Source organism: Chiloscyllium plagiosum, chromosome 9 (genome assembly GCF_004010195.1).
Source record: "Chiloscyllium plagiosum isolate BGI_BamShark_2017 chromosome 9, ASM401019v2, whole genome shotgun sequence".
Taxonomy (NCBI): Eukaryota; Metazoa; Chordata; class Chondrichthyes; order Orectolobiformes; family Hemiscylliidae; genus Chiloscyllium; species Chiloscyllium plagiosum.
In genome coordinates, this window is record NC_057718.1 from 99745034 (window position 1) to 99765832 (window position 20799).

The following is a 20799-nucleotide window of genomic DNA, read 5'->3' on the forward strand; positions in this document are numbered from 1 at the left end:
AGACATTTCTTCAGCCAGAGAGTGGTGGGCCTGTGGAATTCATTGCCACAGAGTGCAGTGGAGGCCAGGACGCTAAATGTCTTCAAGGCAGAGATTGATAAATTCTTGATGTCACAAGGAATTAAGGGCTACAGGGAGAATGCGGGTAAATGGAGTTGAAATGCCCATCAGCCATGATTGAATGGCGGAGTGGACTCGATGGGCCGAATGGCCTTATTTCCTCTCCTATGTCTTATGGTCTTATATACATAAACAGAATCCCACACCGATATAAACATAGAGACACACACATATACACAAACATAAACACACAGATACAAACATAGACACACACACATACGCAATCAGAATCACACACATGGGGACACACAAATACACAAACAAAAACACAGACACAAACATGGGACACAGAACAGAAACACACAAACAGAAACACACACACAGATGGGGACATACACATACACAAACAGAAAAATACACACAAGCAATCAGAAACACACTCAGGGGTACACACACACAGATGCAAGCACACACACAGATGTACCCATGCAACAACACATTCATAAACAGAAACACACAAGGACACACACCCTCTTACAGGCTGCTATATCTCATTAGGTTATAACATTCCTTTAATTTAGTTTATTTCTCCATGTACCTTTTGAAGATGCAGGAATACTAGGGCCACTCCTGCAGCTGTTAGCAAAATGTTTTTGCAATCACGCAGGGGATATCAAATGCTGCTGGTTACAAATCGGGGAATTAGTGTGTGGGCTGTGTGAATGCAGAAGAGTAGCTTCAGAAGAAAAATAAATATTAAAGCCCAGACATCACTCCCTTCAATAGTATCAAAGAGAAAAAGGGATAGGGTAATGCAAACTGGTGTGTTTGTTGTGAGAGGAAATGATACTATTGATCCTGTGCAAGGTTACTGAATGAGTAAACACTCCTTCAAGATTGACAGACCTCTCCAGGGCTCTGCAGATGGTTTGGTTCCAGCGAGTCACTTACATGCAGTGTTTCTGTACCAATGTTTAACCCTCACATACTGTCACAGTCCCTCTCTCTCTCACACACACACACACACACACGTGCCACATACAGACACAGTCTCTGACAAGGAGAAAGTGACGACTGCAGATGCTGGAGAGCCATCGTTGAAAAGCGCGGTGCTGGAAAAGCCCAGCAGGTCAGGCAGCATCCGAGGAGCAGGAGAGTCAACGTTTCGGGCATAAGCCCTTCATCAGGAATGTGTCTGAAACAAGAGTTAGGCTTCACTCCTTTTAGTGAGGATGGAATGTGGTAGTGGACCAGAAGCTCTGAATTTGAATTTCCTCCCCAACCCCCCCCACCCCACCAACCCAATCCTTTGAAAGCTTGAGGTGGCACAGTGGCTCAGTGCTGCCTCACAGCACCAGGGACCCAGGTTTGATTCCGACCTCGGGCGACTGTCTGTGTGGAGTTTGCACATTCTCCCCATGTGCGCATGGGTTCCCATTGGATGCTCCCAGAGGAAAATGTAACAAAATGTTTTCATTAAAACATACGAGACAGAGACCATCCCCAGCAACAAATGATCCAGGAGATGGCACAGCTGCCTAATGGTAGGCAGTTCCATAATATCCAGGAAGGTTGGTCATCGTGCCAATAACAACCTCCAGCAATATTCTTTTACCCTCTCCCAGCTTGGCAGTGCATTGCTACCTCAGTCTAGTCCTTTTAGATGTTTATAGGTTTCTATGAGGTCCTCCCCTCATTCTTCAAAACCCCAGTGAATATAATCCTAACCGATCCAGTCTCGTTTCATAAATCAGTCCCACCATCTGCAGGAATCAGTCTGGGAAACCTGCACTGCACTCCCTCCATCTTTCCTCAGATAACGAGCTCTGGATATGGTCTCACTGAGACCTTGTACAATTGCAGTAAGACAGCCCTGCTCCTGTACTCGAATCCTCTTGCTATGAAGGTCAACATTTCCCCATTTACCTTCTTCACCGCCTGCTGCCCCTGCACTTTCAGTGACTGCAGTACAAGGGAAGCCAGGTCTTGTTGCACCTCCCCCATTCCCAATCTATTCCCATTCATGTAATAGCCTGTATTCCTGTTGTTTGCTACCAAAGTGAACAACCCTACATTTATCCACACTATACGACCACTCACTCGAGTTGACCAAGTCACACTAAAGCACCTCTGCGTTCACCTCACAGCTCCCCCCTCCCACCCGCCACTGTGTGGTCTGCAAACCTGGAACCTCAAAAGCAAATCGAATACTTTCCAATGTCCTTTTTAACAATCGGCTGCTGTTAAAATTGAAGGTGCAAAGCTTTTTAAAAAAAATTCATTCCGAATCTTAGCTTGTGGTTGGGAGTTGGTGGGGGGTGGGGGGGGATGTGGGGGCTGGGGGGAATTGGAATTCTCCTGTCAGGGTGGTCTCAGTGTGGAGGGAGCTAAGCCTTCGGCCTTTGGCTTCACTCCTCGTGAAAGGTCAAGGAAAGGATCACACACTTTGGTATTTTGGCTCTTAACCCTTTGAAAACTGGACTTGGCTTGAAAGCATCCAAGACCATTCTGATTTTCTCTCTTTCAACATCTTTAAATAGAAAGCTGGGAATTTGAACAACAAATTAGAAGAAATTATGTCTTTACTTCAACAACCGTGGTTTAAAAGGATCTTTCTGACTGAGTTATGCTTTTATTTTATTGAGGCTGTTTGCTGAGCTGGTATGACATGGTGCAGAATAGGCTTCACTTCGGCCTAGGCCTGTTTTGGAGCCTGCACTACGACAGTGTGCTACGAGCGAACACTGAGGCCTAAGGCCTAAACCTCAGGCCCTATCATTGCACTGGTACCGATCTGCAGGCAGCACTCAGACATCCAGAGGCAGCTGCCTTGATTCTGAGATTCAGGTTGTGCTGCGCATCTGCACTGGTCTCTCCACACTGGGCAGACTGGGTGACCGCTCTGTAGAACGCCAATGTACTATCCACAAAAGTGACCCAGGTCACCTGCCATTTCAACACCCCACCCTGTTTCCTGGCCAACATCTCTGTCTCGGGCTTGCTGCAGTGCTCCAGCAAAGCTCAGTGCAAGCTGGAAGAACAGCACCTCGTTTTCCGTTTGGGGTCCCTGCCACTTTCAGGACTCAATATTGAGTTCAATAACTTTAAGGCCTGAGCACTTTCTCCCATGTCCTTACCCCATCCCCCACACACCAGGCCTGAGCTGCTATCACATACTACCCATTGGCAGCCATTATTAGTGGGTCCCTATTAGGGGGTGTTCATTCTCCCAGGCTGGTCTTCATCCACTCCTCTGCCCAAGTGTTTTTTTGTCTTTCTGGGCTCATCCCCACCCATCATTTACACCTACCCCCTGCCCCCATCCCATCTCCAGTGTATATTCCAATTTTTTTCGCAGTTACAAGCAGTTCTGAAGAAGGGTCACTGGAACCAAAACAATAACTCTGTTTCTATCTCCAATGACCTGCTGAGTTTCTCCAGCACTTTCTGCATTTGGATTTGCCAGGTGACTCTCCAGTTAGATCCTGGGACAGACAAAGGGAGAATGGGGAGGCCAAACAGAGTGGGCTAGCAGGAGAGCTGGGAGAAACAATCTCCCCGGATTTAGGCAAGTTACACCAATTCCACATTACAGGCCCATGCTGGTCTTTATGCTCTGCTTTGGGGGTGGCACGGTGGCTCAGTGGTTAGCACAGCTGCCTCATAGCACTAGGGACCCAGGTTCGACTCCAGCCTTGAGCGACAGTCTGTGTGGAGTTTGCACATTCTCCCTGTGTCTGTGCTGGTTTCCTCTGGGTGCTCTGAGGGTGGAATCGAACCCAGGTCCTTGGCACTGTGAGGCAGCAGTGCTAACCACCCTAATGAGAAAGATGAACTACAATGATGACTTTCCAGGTTTGTTACTTTCTCCAGTTCCTCCTTTTCTGTGCTACGGTCATGTTGAGATGCTTTGAGTAGATTAATTGTCACCAATCCCGCTGGTTGCTTGGCCACTGCCTAACTTACTGATACCAAGTGGGGAGGAATTACCATACACAGTCTTCAGCAAGTGAGGCTCAATCTCCATACATGGTAAACATTCACTGCTTTGTATGTAATGGCTATTATATAAACAAGATACACGATGGTGTCCATAGAGACATCAGACTCAGTGTCACAGCAACTCAAATACTCTCACACTGACTTTGTAACAAATGTGGAACCCATTTAACTCCTCTCAGTATCAGTCTTACAAATTTTGATAGATGCACCATAGAGAGCATCCCATCTGGATGTATCACAGTGTGATACAGCAACTGATCTTCGCAACACCACAAGAAACTACAGAGAGTCACGAACACAGCCCAGTCCATCACCAACCTTCCATCCATTGACTCCGCCTACACTTCCCACTGCCTCAGGAAGGCAGCCAACATCATCAAAGACCCCTCCCACCCCAGTTATACTCTCTTCCACCCTCTTCCATCAGGCAGGAGATACAAATGTTTGAATACACGTATGAACAGATTCAAAGACAGCTTCTTCCCCGCTGTTAGCAGGCTTGAAATGGACCACTTTAATGTTGATGTTGATCTCTCGCTGCACCTTCCCAGCAGCTGTAAAACTGTACCCTGCACTCTGTTCTGTTACCCTGATGCACCTGGATAGTGCGATCTGCCTGTAAAGCATGTAAAACAACACTTTTCATTGTACCTCGGCACACAAGACAACAACAACTCGAATCATATTAAATCAAATCAAATCTTTTGCATCCTGATGGACAGAGCTTATCGCATGAGATCAATTAACCCATTCAGGAACTAACTGCCTGAAACAAAATCTCTATGTCAAAGTTTAAAAATTAACTTACCTCTTAGTTGATGATCTCAGTGATCCATTTGAAACACAATGGCAAACCAACTAATTAATCTTCATGCTACACAAGTGCTAAGTAATGATCATCACCAACTAGAGAGAATCTAACCATCTTGCCTTGACATTCAATGACATTACCATGACTGAATTTCCCATGAGTGATATCGTTGGGGGTTATCATTGCCCAGAAACACACTGGACCAGCCAAGTAAATACTGTGACTACAAGAGCAGGTCTGTGACTGGGAAGTGAGTAACTCACCTCCTGACTCCCCAAAGCCTGTCCCACCATCTCCAAGGCACAAGTCAGGACTGTGTGATGGAACACTCCCCACTTACCCTGGCTGGGGGCAGCTCCAACAACACTCAGGCAACTCGACACCATCCAGGAGTAAGCAGCTGACTTGATCGAAACTCCATTCACTGCCCTGCATCGTGGTGCATTGTTTTCATGTTTGACAGGGGAAGGAATGGGGAAGTCGGACTAATTGGGTAACACTTTCAAAAAGCCAACATTGCATAAAAGGCTGAATGTTCTCTTCTGTGATGAATAACTCTTTAATTCTATGAGTGTACAACTACTTCTTATACAACAGCCAGACAGCACGAATTATAAAAAATTAAATCTTCACTTGTGAAATTCCAGTATCGAGTGAGGCTGTGGATTGCCAACTAAATCCATTAGTCTGAGTTTTGTGCAATTTTTATTTAGAAAGATCCTTTTGACCAGAACAATCCAATTTGAGAAATGACTCTTCCCCGTCTGTCTAGGTGCCAGAGTCTGGCTTTGCTTCAGTTTCGCCTCTCAGCATTCCGACGCCTGGAGCTCGGATCCGTCAGATGGAGTTGAGAGCTCAAGAAGACGAGATAAGCAAATTGAAGCAGCTCATAAAAAGCATCAAAGCGAGTCATCAGCAGGTAATGGTTCTTGTTACATTAATGAACCCTGGCTGCAGCAAACTCCTCATTTTCAAATGTTGCTGTCATTTTGATTGAATTCATCATTCAAGTATAAGTGTGTGTGTCAGAGAGTATGTGTGTCTGTGTGTGTGAGAGAGTGTGCACTTGCGTGAGAGTATGTGTGTGTTTTTGTATGTTTGTGTGTGTCAGAGGGTATGCCGGTGAGAGCACGTGTGAGTGTGTGTATGTTTGTAAGTGCATGTGTCAGAGGGTATGTGTGTCTGTGTGTGTGAGTGTGTGTGTTTGTAAGTGTGTGTGTCAGAGGGTACATGTGTCTGTGTGAGAGAATGCGTGTGCGTGTGTGAAGAGAGAGAATGCATTTGTATGTGTGTCAGAGAGTATGTGTGTCTGTGCGTGTGAGAGAGTGTGTGTGTCAGAGGGTACGTGTGTCTGTGTGAGAGAATGCATGTGTATGTGAAGAGAGACAGTGTGTTTGTATGTGTGTCAGAGGGTATGTGTTTCTGTGCGTGTGAGAGTGTGTGTGTGTGTCAGAGGGTACGTGTGTCTGTGTTTGAGAGAGTGTGCATGTGTGTCGGAGAGTATCAGTGTCTGTGTACGTGTGTGTGTTTGTATGTGTGTGCGTGTGAGAGAGTGTGTGTGTCTGGCTGTGTGTGTGTGTGTGTTGAAGGGGTGAGTGAAAAGAAAACTTGAAGGGGAATTGTCAACCAGATGCTGACCATTTTCCATTGCGAGGTATCAACCATGTGTGTTGCTTTTCCACCTCCGACTTCATAAAACATTCCCATCAGATCTACTGCGGAATTCCCAGACTTGATTAACAGCCGTCATTAGTCTGAGCACATTGCCCAGTGCAAATAACTGGAGGTGTTGGGATTCCAGGTCCTCCGTACTTCAGTGAGAATGTTTGGAGGTCAGGAATATCTCATCACTGGGACTTAAAGTAAAAGACATATTTTCTCATAACTTCAAAGGGATTCAGATATTGACACTTGCCTCTGAATCAGACATTGGTGACGTGCCTAATTACTCAAGTGAGGTAACAGGTATTAACATGACCAGACATATGCAAGAGGCTTGACTCCATCCAGAACAGAACAGTCTGCTCATTGGACACCCCATCCATTAAAACATAGGAGCAGAATTAAGGCCATTCAGCCCATCGAGTCTGCTCCGCCACTCTGTGTGATCTGAAAATCCTCGGCTCCGTTTTCTTGACCTTTCCTACAACCCTTGATTCACTTTCTGATTAGAAAGCTTTCTCTCTCAGCCTTGAATATAGCTTATGGCCCGGCCAACACAGCTCTCTGCGGTAAGGAATTCGACAGATTCAATATCCTCTGAGAGATGACATTCACCCTCATCTCTGTCTTAAATTTCCACCTCTTTCCACATCACCTCCCTCTACCGTGGTTGCACAGAAGCAGCCGTGTGTGTGCCATCTACAAGATACACTGCAGCGATTCACCAAGGCTCCTCCAACAGCACCTTCCAAACCCATGACCTCTACATCCTAGATTGACAAGGGCAGCAGACACATGGGAAGCCCCTGCAAGTTGCCCTCCATCCTGACTTGGACGTTTCTCACTGCTCCTTCGCTGTCAAGTTCCTGAAACTCCCTCCTTAATAGCATTGTGGGTGTCTCTGCATTGATTCACAGAGGTAGCTCATTACCACCTCCTTAGGGGCAATTAGGGACAGCAACAAATGCAGGGCCCAGCCAGCGACACCCAATCTCGTGAATGCATTTGCAAACATTGAAATATTCCTCAGGGAGTTCACAAAGCTTTCTTGCTCTCCAGACCCTCCAGCTGCTGCAGTGTTCCCGCACCCTGCATCGAGAGGCAGTCTACCTTCTCACAGAGTCTGTCTGTCCCACAAATCCACAGGAGGGCTCATGTCGTGCTGATGCTGAACTGAACAAGAAGGAAATGTTCATCCAGCGACTAACCCTGGCACAGAAAGAGCTGGCGAACGAGAGGTACAGGCCTTACTGAATGGCACAGCCCAGATTACCATCTTAAATTACCGCGAAAGGAACTCTATAGCCTTCTGGACTCAATATCAAGTTCATCAATTCCAGGGCTGGAGCTTCTCCCATGTCCTTACACTAGCCCCCGCACCCCAGGCCTTGTTATCTCATTGTCTGTCTTTACAAAGCACCCATTATTAGCCACTAACAATCCTCGTTAAGAGCTATTCATTAATTCATCCAGTGCTCCTGCTGTGGTCTTCTCTACATTGGTGAGACCCAGCATGGAGTAGGTAACCATTTTGCTGAGCATCGTTGCAAGGCCCTAACTGGTCAGCCTGATCTCCCGGACATCCGCCCATTTCGATTCCCTTTTCTGACAAGTCCAACCTCAGTTTCCACCATTGCCATAGTGCATCAGACCACATATTGGAAGAACAACACCTCATCTTCCGCCTGGGCAGCCTATAGCCCAGAGGACTCGACACTGAGTTCTCCAATTTCAAATAACCTTCCCACCCATTCTCCGGCTCCCTTCCCAGCCCCATCTCCTCCCTTCCATTGCACCTCCTGCCTCACGAGGTTCACTATCTCCCCACCACCAATCTCATCATCTCCTCTCCACCTCCTTGACCTGTCCGTCTTCCTTCCCACCTCTCCGCTCCACATTTCCCACTGACTATCACGATAACCCTCCACCTATTGCTATCCCAACTACCTTTCCCCCAGCCCAACTCCACTCTCTATATTTATTTCTGATTTGGAGATGCTGGTGTTGGACTGGGGTGGACAAAGTTAAAAATCACCCACCACCAGGTTATAGTCCAACAGGTTTATTTGGAAACACTAGCTTTCAGAGTGCTGCTCCTTCATCAGGTAGCTATGTCATAAGACACAGAATTTATAGAAAAGATTTATAGCAAAATTCTGTGTCTTATGATCCTGCTCCACAGCTGCCTGATGAAGGAGCAGCGCTCTGAAAGCTAGTGCTTCCAAACAAACCTGTTGGACTATAACCTGGTGTGGTGTGATTTGTAACTGAGTCCACAGTTTGCGCAAATTATTTCTTGAGCTCTCTTCCTCCTCCCCCATCCTGATGAAAGGTCTTGATCCGAAACATAGATTTCTCCACTTCCCTGATGTTGCTTGGCTTTCTGGGTGCTTCCAATCTTCGGTTTGTCTATATTGATTCTCCCAGTCTGATCGGTACCCACTCCTTTGACTGTCCAACTGTTCTTCTCTCTCTCTGGGCTTCATCCCCTCCCATCACTTACTCCTTACCCCTCTCTCCTCACCCTGTCTTCTGCATATAAGCCGACATTTTCCTGGCTACCATCAATTCTGAAGAGGGGTCACTAGACCTGAACCGTTAACTCTGATTTCTCTCCACAGACCTGCTCAGCTTTTCCTGCAATTCTTGTTTTTTTTTGTTTACAATCTTAAATTGATGGCGGGTCTGGAAAGGTGGTTGGTTTGGCTCCAACTGAAGGCGTTGTGAACGCTGCACTCAGGGGGTTAGTGAACGAGATTGACTCGGATGGTGAAGGGGGCTGAGAAACTGCATGGAGAAGATTGTCCAGGGGGTTGACAGGGTCAATGCTGAGAGGATGTTTCCCCCTCATGGGAGAGTCCAGGACCAGAGGGTATAGTCTCAGAATAAAGGGGCACCAATTTCAGACTGAGATGGGCAGGAATTCCTTCTCTCGGAGGGTTGAGAGTCTTTGGAACTCCTTGCCACGGAGGCTGAGGTAAGGTTATAGAGACAGAGAATGTTGGATCAGCCATGATCCTATTGAATGGTTGAGCAAACTCAAGGGCTGAATGGCCTCCTCCTGATCATAATTCTGATGGCCATATGGTTGTCTTCCTCACAGCACAGAAGATTTGAGGAGATTTGGTAGAGGTACTCAACATTATTAATGTCTTTATTAGAGTCAGAGAGATGTACAGCACGGAAACAGACCCTTCGGTTCAACCAGTCCATGCCAACCAGATATCCTACATTAATTTCATCCCATTTGCCAGCATTTGGTCCCTATTGCTCTCAACCCTTTCTATTCATATACCCATCCAGATGCCTTGTAAATGATGTAGTTGTACCACCCTCCACCACTTCCTCTCATTTCATACACGCACCACCCTCTGCGTGAATAGGTTGCCCCTTAGGTCCCTTTTAAATCTTGCCCCTCTCACTTTAAACCTATGCTGTCTAGTTTTAGATTCCCCCACCCCAGGGAAAAGACTTTGTCTGTTTATCCTATCCATGTTCCTCATGATTTTATAAACCTCTGTAAGGTCACCCCTCAGCCGCCAACACTCCAGGGAAAACAATACCAGCCTATTCAGTGTCTCCCTCGAGTGGCAGAGGGATTGGTAACTAGGCAACAAAAATTTAAGACCATAAGGCATAGGAGCAGAACCAGGCCATTCAGCCCATCGAGATGGTGGCTGGTCTGATAACGCTCAACTCCAATTTCCTGCTTTTCCCCCAGAACACTTCATTCTCTTACTGATTACAAATCGGTCTCTCCGTCTCAGCCTTGAATATACTCAGTGATCCAATCTCAACAGCCCTCTGTGGTAAAGAATTCACTCCCCTCTGAGAGAGGGAGTTCCTCCTCATCTCTGTCTTAAATGGATGCTCCCTTACGAAGGAGATGGACAAGAGAAACAGAAGCGATTGTTTTGTTCCAGACAGTGAGATGTGGTCTGGAACAGTGATCATAGTAGATATAATGTTGACTTTCCAAAGGCATGTCAAATCCTGGGAACACTTGACTGGATGAATGTGAAAAGGATGTTTTCTCTTGCAGAAGAATCTAGAACAGGGGCCATAGTTTAAAGATAAGGGGAACCCTCTTTTTTAAGACAGAGATAAGAAAACATTATTCTTTCTCAGTCTTTGGAATTCCCTTTCTCAGTTATGGTGGCCAAATGACCTGTCCCTGTTCTGTATTGTTCTGTGTTCAAAAGGCAGTGAATGTAGAGTCTTTAAATATTTTTAAGGCAGAGACAGATAGATTCATGATTCCAAAGGGGATGAAAGATTATCCAGGGATGTAAAGTTGAGGTTAAAATTAAGTCAGTCATGACTTTTTTGATTGGTTGTTGGAGAGGGGTTTTAAAGAGGAGTGAATCCTGTCTTCAGCAGCACAACCTGATCTTCATTTGGAGCTCCTTACCATTACGGGTGGCCCGGTGGCTCAGTGGTTAGCACTGCTGCCTCACAGCACCAGGGACCTGGGTTCGATCCCACCCTGGGTGACAGTCTGTGTGGAGCATGCACATTCTCCCTGTGTCTGCGTGGGTTTCCTCCCACTATCCAAAGATGTGCAGGTCAGGTGAATTGGCCATGGGAAATTGCCCAGAGATATGAAGGCTAGGTGGGTTAGCCATGGAAAATACAGGGTGAGTCTGAGAGGGATGAGGTCTGGAGGGTTGGTGCAGACTAGATGGACTGAATGGCCTCTTACTGCCCTGTAGGAATTTTATAATTCTCTGATTCCTGCAAACTCTGGAGGGCACAGATCTTGTCTCAAACAACAGCTACAACAAAGGTTGCTGGCAGCATCTATGAAGAGAAATCAGAGTGAATGATTCGAGTCCAGTGACCCTTCCTCAGGACTGATACATGTCTCCATCTCTGCACAGAGGACAATCCCGTCAGTGCCGGGGTCACCCTGCTGCTGCTGTTCACAGATGTGAAAATAGGAATGATCTGTCGTGAGGTGACTGGTCTCTGGCAGATCACTGAACAATTTACCTCACTGTAGAACTGTTGAGCAGAGCCATCTGGTGTACAGCCTGAACATTTTGTTCATTTGTACACTCATGTATCTGTGCAGCAATGATGTGATAGAGCGAGACTTCTAGTTTGGAAAATTTCGGCAATCGCTTCTTCTATAACGAACCGATGATCATTATCAGTCATGGCATAGATTATGAGTGCAGGGAAATCCTGTTGAAACTGTACAGAACTTTTCTTCAGCCACATATGGAGTACTATGTGCAGTTCTGGTCCCTACACTATTGGAAGCGTGTGATTGCACTGGAGGGGGTGTGGAGGGGATATTGCCTGGGATGGAGCGTTTCAGTGATGAGGAGAGAATGGATAAGGTCAGGTTGTTTTCTTTGAACAGAGAAGGTTGTGTGGGGAGTCCTGATGGAGGTGTTTAAATTGATGGGGGAGGGGCATGGACAGGGTGGATAGGAAGCAGCTGTTCCTCTCATATGAAGGGTCAGTAATAAGGGGGGCATAAAATGGAAGGCAGGAGGTTTAGAGGTGATTAGAGGGAAGATCTTTTCACCCAGAGGGTGGTGAGGGTCTGGAATGCGCTGCCTGGGTGGGGAGATGAGGCAGGGAACTTCACAACCTTTAAAAGGTAATTGGATGAGCCACTTGAAATGTCATAACGTTCCAGGATGTGGGGCTAAAGTGGGAAAGTGGGACATGTTGAAATAGTGGTGTACCTTCGGTAGTACAGACATGACAAGCTGAAAGGCCTCTGCTATTCTATATGATCGCATTATTCAACAATTTTGAATTTAATTTTAAATCACTTTTTTCAAGACAGAGGTAGACAGGTTCTTGGTTGGTAAGGGGGTCAAGGGTCAATGGGAGAAAGCAGGAGAACAGGGTGGGGGCTGAGAAACATTTCAGCCATGATCGATTGGCTGAACAGACTCGATGGACTGAATGGCCTAATTCTGCTCCTATACCTTAAGGTCTGATGGTCTATGTGAAAATGTAAGGGTAAATCCTAAGTATTAGAGTCAATAAATTCATGCTATAATTTGTCATCGACTGTGCAATGGAATTATGATATATATTGTCCATTGATGCACTGAATTCCAATGTTTCAAGATTAAATCTCAGGTTCCATGAATGCACATTGGAAAGTAGTAGGCCATTCAGCCCACAGGAAGGATGTGATCCTGAATCAATAAAATGAGGCAGCTATCCTCATCCGCCTTGTGAAGGGATTGAGCAAGCTGGACATATTAATTCAAATAAGATGGTTACGATGAAACTGTCGGCACGTGGTGGCACAGTGGTTAGCACTGCAGCCTCACAGCACCAGTGTCCCCGGTTCGATTCCAGACTCAGTCTGTGTGGAGTTTGCTCATTCTCCCTGTGTCTGTGCGGGTTTCCTCCAGGTGCTCCGGTTTCCTCCCACAGTCCAAAGATGTGCAGGTCAGGTGAATTGGCTGTGCTAAATTGCCCATACTGCTAGGTTGCACTAGTCAGAGGGAAATGGGTCTGGGTGGGTTACTCTGCGGAGGGTGGGTGTGGACTGTTTGGGCCGAAGGGCCTGTTTCCACACTGGAGGGAGTCTAAAAAAAAATCCGTTTTGCTCATAGTGAAAACAACTCAATCACTTCAATAAGAAAAGTGAAGGACAAGTTTTGCACAGGAACCTCAAAGATTGCAGTACTGTATCAATAATGGCATTTGGGTGGAGTCTTTAAAATATCCCACGACATTTTGCAAGAATCTCATCAAACAGAGCTTGACTACAATATAACAATATGGAGGTGCTGGTGTTGGACTGGGGTGGGCAAAGTTAAAAATCACATGACACCAGGCTATAGTCCAACAGGTTTATTTGGAAGCACTAGCTTTCAGAGCGCTGCTCCTTCATCAGGGTAGTAATGATGAAGGAGCAGTGCTCTAAAGCTTGTACGTTCAGGATGTAAAGGATATAAAGGAGGAAAGAGAGGAGAAGAGGTTTAAGGATGGAATTCTAGAACTCTGGGCCCTGGCAGCTGCATGTCAGTGGGATGTTGGTGTTGGGAATCTGGGATCCTCAAGAGGCTAGATTTGGAAAGATCTCAGAGCCAAAATGAAATAAATAGACTTGTATACTTCAAAGTGGCTGGCCAGTTACGCCAACGCATCTCCTTTACCAGTCTTCAGTGTCTTTACCTTTTGAGAGGGTTGTAAGAATCTGAAAATGAAAGTACATTATTATCAGGAGCTACAGTAGGTCAGTGAGGATGCGTGATAAATGAAAGGATAAATGTGTGTGGGTTAGTACACAGACTGTAGAGTTTGGAACTCCCAGACAGCAGAATGTCAGAGGTCAGCTTTTAGATGTGCTAACTTTTTTCGATTTATTATTGTCACATGTGCCTAAGTCGAAGAGTGCGGTGCTGGAAAAGCACAGCTAGTCAGGCAGCATCCGAGGAGCAGGAGGGTCAACGTTTCAGACATGAGCCCTTACCTAAGCATGGTAAAAAATTCTGTTTTCACGTGCAGTACAGGTGGACCATACCTACAATGTTAAGCTGCAGAGAAGATGCACAAAAAGCAAGATCAACATTAGATTTGAGAGGTCCATTCAGAAGTCTAATAACAGCAGGGAAGAAGCTGTTCTTGAACCTGGTCTTGGTCAAATTCTGGAACTCCCTCCCTAACAGCCCTGCAGATGTACCCAGAACCATGGACTATGGCAGCTCAAGATGACAGCTCACTACCACCTCCTTGAGGACAATCAGGGTTGGGCAAGTTTCTGGCTTTGCCAGCAATGCTCACAGCCCATGAGTGAGTAAAAAAATAATGAATTGGTTACTCTGATAGACAAACAAATGAATCCAGAAATGACAAAAGGAAATAAGGATTATTATTACTGAAAATTTCTCTGACATGATGCATTTCAGTGATAATGTTTCATTCTATTAATGTCTTTCTTTCTGTGGTAGTAATAACTCCGTACGTGCACAAAGAATGGCCTAGCTGGAGTACATTAACCCAAATGCCTTTATAGAAACGACTTGGCTCATTTGAATCCTGGACTGACCTTGGTCATCTGAAGGGGGTTTGGGGAGTGGGGTGGGGTGGAGGAGGGGGAGTGTGGGGTGGTAGTCTAAGAGGAATTTTCCAGAACAGTTGGACCCTGCAATTTCTGCTTTGCCTTCCCCAGGAGCCTATCTAACTGAGGTTTGGTAAGAGACACGGGTTGAAAATGTATTGAAGAGGTGTTCAGGCATGCTATCCAGCCGTGATGGACAGGTGATGGACAGGTTCTAGAGTCACACAGCACAGAAAAGAGTCCCGTTTGTCTGCATTTAGCGAATCCCTCTAAACCTTTCCTATCCATGAAGCTGTTCAAATGTCTTTTAAATGTTGTATGTGTACCCGTCTCTACCACTTCCTCTCGCAGCTTGTTGCATGTACACACCCCACACTGAGTGAAAAAGTTGTCCCTCAGGTCTCTCTTAAATCTGTCCCCTCTCCCCTTAAACCTATGCCCTCTAGTTTTGGACACCCCCCCCCAATCGCGGGGAAAAGACCTTTGCTACTCACCTTTACTCTGCCTCTCGTGATTTTATAAACTTCTATAAGGTCACCTCTCAGTTTCGATGCTCCAGGGAGAAAATGCCAAGACACTAATAAATCAAACCTTCCGGTCTCAGTATCACACTTTGTTGCACCCTTTTCCAGTTTAATAACATCCTTCCCAAAGCAGGGTGACCAGAATTGTACGCAGTACTCCAAGTGTGACCTTATCAATGTATTGTACAGTCGTAACATGACGTACTTTGATGCACCAACTGAGTTTGATCTGATTGCCACAATGTTGTAACAAATACAAACATCCTACTTCATTTAAATATACGCCTGACTGGTATTGAAAGGGTTAGTATGAACACCATGTTGACCAAGAGCGATTTCAAGTGAATAAATAAAACAAGAAACCACTAAGTTTGCTTAAATTTGAGCACAGTTGGAGGATCTCAGTAAGTTGGAACTAAATGAATGTTTTGTCTCTCTTTGCCTGGGTGCTGTAGCTGCTTTGACAAAGGGCTCCTTGAACAAATGAAACAAGACTATCAGATTCTGAAGGAAAAAGTCTTTACCTTCTATCGAACACAGGAACAGACAAAATGGAAGAACGTTCAGGAGTACCTGAGAACAAAGGTATACCCTGAATACCTCACTGTTTCTGTAACAATGATCTGAAGAAATTAGGCCTTTGAATATAACTAGATTATCTCCTTGCGAAGTGTTTTATGATTGATGGTAAATTGAAAGGCTCTTGTATCATTTCCCCAAAGCCTCACACACAGTAAGAATGCTTTGTATCATGTGTATGTTCGCAGGCAGTCGGCAAGCTGCAGTCGATGACGTTGTCACAGCTCATTGTACCCCATTCAATGGCACTGCTGGTGAGGGTGCAGCTGACAGTAAGGCCTGGTCACTGTGGAGTCACCGTGAGATGGTGTGTAGGCCAAGGGCTGCAGGTTGTGACAGCAGAGAGTTCACATCTACAACCCAATGACAGGTAAAGGTATAACTGCCATTCAGAAAGTGAAACGCAAGGTGGCGTAGCAGCATTGGGGGTGAAATACTCATGGTTGGGAGCATCAGCAACAGATGAGTATGTGCTCCTATTTGTCTTTCAGGGGATGTAGGCACCGTTGGCAAGACCTGCCATCGGTGCCCAGTGTTAAGTCCTGAAGGCTGTGAAGTTACATAGAGTTGTATGGCGCGGAAACAGACCCTTCAGTCCAACTTGTTCTAGCAAACTAGATATCCTAACCCAATCTAGTCCCATTTGCCAGCACTTGGCCCATATCAACCCATCCAGATGCCTTTTAAATGCTGTCATTGTACCAGCCTCCACCACTTGGTCTGGCAGCTCATTCCATACACACACCACCCTCTGCATGAAAATGTTGTCCCTTAGGTCCCTTTTATATCTTTCCCCTCTCACTCTAAACCTATGCCCTCTAGTTCTGGACTCCCCGACCCCAGGAAAAAGACTTTGTCTATTTACTCTATCCATGCCCCTCATGATTTATAAATCTCTATAAGGTCACCCATAGGAAGGAGACCAGAATTGCACACAATATTCCAACAGTGACCTAACCAATGTCCTGTACAGCCACTACATGACCTCCCAACTCCTGTACTCAATACTTTGACCAATAAAGGAAAGCATCCTATCTACCTGCGACTCCACTTTCAAGGAGCTATGAACCTGCACTCCAAGGTCTCTTTGTTCAGCAACACTCCCCGGGATGTTACCTTCCTAACTGAAAAAGGAAAATGCTGTTCCCTAGTTTTCCAAAGACTTTGGAAAGGAAAGGGGCCTTTGAGATTGAGTGAAACATTACAAGAACCAAGTGTTCGAGAGTAGGATTTTGGAAAGGGAGGATTCAAATGTGAGGGGAAATTAATGTTGTTGGCTTGAATGGAAAATCAAATAGGGAGTGGACTGATCAACAGTTTAGGCTGAATGGAGTCAAGGGAGGTATAGATGAGTCTGATAGACAAGGTGATCAGGAGAGTTTGACAAAAAAGTTAAATCACATCTGCATTGGCTCAAAGAAGCTCAAGTCTCCAACATTAACAGTAACCCGTCTTCATCAATAACAACAGAAAGCACTGGAGAAACTCAACAGGTTCAGCAACATTTATGGGGAGAGAAGCAGAGTTAACATTTTGACATTCCTCAGGAAGTTCATTCCACACATGAACCACACCCTGCGTTCTGAAGAACATTCATATCAGATTTAAAGTGCTCTGCTTCTCTCCCCATAAATGTTGCTGGACCTGTTGAGTTTCTCCAGTGCTTTTTGTTGTTATCGATGAAGACGAGTTATTGCTAATGTTGGAGACTTGAGACTCCTGACCCTCATTTCTGAAGAAGGGCTTTTGCCCATAACGTCAATTCTCCTGCTCCTCGGATGCTGCCTGACCTGCTCTGCTTTTCCAGCATCATTCTCTTGACTGTTGGACCGACAGGTCTCTTTCCATGCTGTATGGCTGGAATATGGGGTTTTTATGCTGTTGACAGAAGAGGGTGAGGGTGCTCAGAGCAAAAGACAAACAGATTAAAAGACTAATAGTAGTTAAGCAGATATAGAGATGTTAAGTAGGTGCCAATAAAAGTTATGCAAAGGAGAAAATAGGTTCACTCGACCTTAATTGGATTGGGGCAAGAGGCAATTGAATGGCATTGCCAGTATGCTCACTGCACCTCTACCTTACTGAGCAGCTCACTGTCCTTCTGAAGCTTGGTCAGGATATGCCCAAGGTATGTCTGGTTTGGACCTACTATCTCATTCAGCTTTAAACTCATTTATCGTAAAACATTCTGACTTTTCCTCATGAGGTAATCATGTAAATTCCCCACTCATGTTGTGTCAGGAAGATATTAGCTGTGAAGAAAGTTTTTTGGCTTACAGTGAATTCATCAATTTGCTGTTTAGCTTTTGGAAAAGGTTCACCTGAAATTATAACCCTGCTCTTTCATAAGACTATAACATTAAAAAGAATAATCCTTTATCCCCTTACTAATCAAGAACCTATCCATCTCTGTCTTAATTGGAATACTGAATACAGTTCTGGTCACCACATTACCTAAAAGGATGTGGATGCTTTGGAGAGGGTGCAGAGGAGGTTCACTAGGATGTTGTCTGGTATGAAGGTGCTAGCTATGAAGAGATGTTGAATAGTTTAGGATTATTTTCATTAGAAAGGCAGAGGTTGAGGGGGGAACCTGATTGAGGTCTGCAAAATCATGAGAGGTATAGACAAGGTGGATAGCAAGAAGCTTTTTCCCCAGAGTGGGGGACTCAATTACTCGGGATCACAAGGTCAAGGTGAGTGGGGAAAGGTTTTGGGGAGATATGTGTGGAAAGTTCTTTATGCAGAGGGTGGTGAGTTCCTGGAACATGTTGCCAGCGGAGGTGGTAGAGGCAGGCACGATAGTGACATTTAAGATGTATCTAGACAGATACGTGAACGGCCATGGAGCAGAGGGATACAGACCATTAGGAAATAGTTGACAGGTTTAGATAGAGGATCTGGATCAGTGCAGGCTTGCAGGGCTGAAGGGCCTGTTCCTGTGCTGTACTTTTCTTTGTTCAATGATTTGGGCTCCACAGCCCTCTGCTACAATAGGTTCTGTAGATTCACCACCCCCTGGCTGAAGATATTCCTGATCTCAGGGCTGTCCCTTCACTCTTGAGGCTGTGCCCTCCCCATAAGAGGAAATATCTCCTCCACCTCCACTCTCTCCAGGCCTCTCAGTGTTCTGCATGTTTCAATCAGATTCCCTTCATCCTAAACGCCAGCGTCCTCAACCGCTCCTCATATGACAAGCCCTTCATCCCTGGAATCGTTCTTGTAAACCTCTCCATCAACACCAGCACATCCTTACTTAGGTATAGGGCCCAAAACTGCTCACAATATTCCAAATGCGGTCTGACCAGAGTGTTATACAGCCTCGGCAAAACATTTCTGTTCTTGTATTTCACTTCTTGAATAAAAGCAGCTTCACTTCTTATCAATATGATCCCAGATAATCCCTAACAGCAGCCTATCAGATTGTTTGAATGTTAAACAACAAGACCCCCGCCTCGTCATGGCAACATGGAACTTTCACTGAGCTCAATGCCTCTTGATCATGTGCCTTTACCAACTGCAGAAAAGTAGGCTTATGAAATTTCAAGAACAGCAAAAAAAATAGAGCAGCGCAACATCTGCACTTCCACATGTTTCTACATTACTATAATTTATCTGACCTTTTCTCAATACAGCTGAGTTTTCATACAGTCTTCCACCTACTAGAATGCTGTTCTGAGACATCTCCAAGCACCCAACCTGAAAAGTAATTTCAAAAAGCCAGGACATTGCCCAAAACCTTCCAAACCCACCACCACTTCCACCCAGAAGGACAAGGGCAGCAGATACATGGGAACACCACCACCTTAAAGTTCCCCTCCAAGCCACTCACCATCCTGACTTGGAAACATATGCCGTTCCTTCACTGTTGCTGGGTTAAAATCCTGGAATTCCCTCCCCAAGGGCATTGTGGGTCAACCCACAGCACATGGGCTGCAGCGGTTCAAGGCGGCAGCTCACCCCCACCTTCTCAAGGGGCAACTAGGGTCAGGCAATAAATGCTGGGCCCAACTACTGACGCCCATATCCTACAAAATGGATTAATGAAAAGCAGCAAAACAGAGTGTACTCAGGAGTACAGCATTAGTGTGCCTTACAGATGAGACATTAAACCCAGAGCATGCCTGCCTTCTCAGCTGGATGTAAGAGGTTGCATGGTGTCATTTCTAAGACAAGCAGGGGAGATTTCCATCATGCTCTGACCAAAATTTATCCTTCAACTAACATGACTCAAACATGAAAATCAATTTGTCTGGGATGTTGCTGTTTGTGTGACCCAGCTGCATGCAAATTTCCCTTGGACTTCGACTGCCCCGTTTCCCACATTACAAACAGTCTCGCCAATCCAGATGGACTTAATTGCCTATAGAGTGCTTTGGACGTTCTGAGGTAGTGAGAAGTGCAAGTCTTTCTTACATCAATCACCACAGACCCAATGGTTTCAAGCACAACAGTGTCGCTCCAGGGAACAAGGAGCAGTTCCTTTAAGGTCTGCTTTCCCCGTGAGGGCCCAGAAACCTTTCCTGATTGTGAACATCAGGAAGCTGGGTCCTATAGGGGGGTGTATGGCCATTGTATAATCCCACCCAAAAGTCCTTAACCCAGTGAAATTGTCATGTGGATGTTTGGAACTCCAAAATGTATCATGACAGTGTGCTCAGCAGCTGTAATTCCAAAGCAGTGTTGCCAGTAATTAATGTGCTTGCTTCCTGCTTTCTTGCAGACTTGTGGAAGTGAATGGGATCTGTGTACTGGATGCTTCAGAGGAAGAGCTGATGGAATTACTGACAGCACCAAGTGCAGAAATTCTGGTACTGAGAGATCTTGCTCCCTCTGCCCCAGAACCTTAAAATACACAAACAATGTCTGCTGGAACAATGCATCTCTTGTGATTACAACAAACCATTGTACTGCTACAGATCATTGTCAAGACTGCTTCACTGTGCAGTGTGGACTGATAGAGCATTGTGGTGAAACACATTGTAATTCATAGGATAGCTAATTGCTGACTAAACGACTGTGCCACATCACAGATTGAAATCCAGCTGAGATTCATTCACTCCTGACCTTCCTTTAAATCAGGAAATTCCTCGGCTTTGTTAAGCTACGTAAGAAATAAG

At 45.5% G+C, this 20799-nt stretch overlaps 1 protein-coding gene across 1 annotated transcript in view; it reads left to right on the forward strand.

Moving 5' to 3' along the window:
* Positions 1-20529, forward strand: part of LOC122553279 — a 95783-nt gene extending 75254 nt beyond the window's left edge. The window contains exons 11-15 of the mRNA XM_043696867.1: positions 5646-5792; positions 7595-7773; positions 15556-15685; positions 15868-16049; positions 20403-20529. Of these exons, the coding sequence (XP_043552802.1) occupies positions 5646-5792; positions 7595-7773; positions 15556-15685; positions 15868-16049; positions 20403-20529 (765 nt within the window). The remainder of the gene's footprint in view (positions 1-5645; positions 5793-7594; positions 7774-15555; positions 15686-15867; positions 16050-20402) is intronic.
* Positions 20530-20799: the final 270 nt, after the last annotated feature.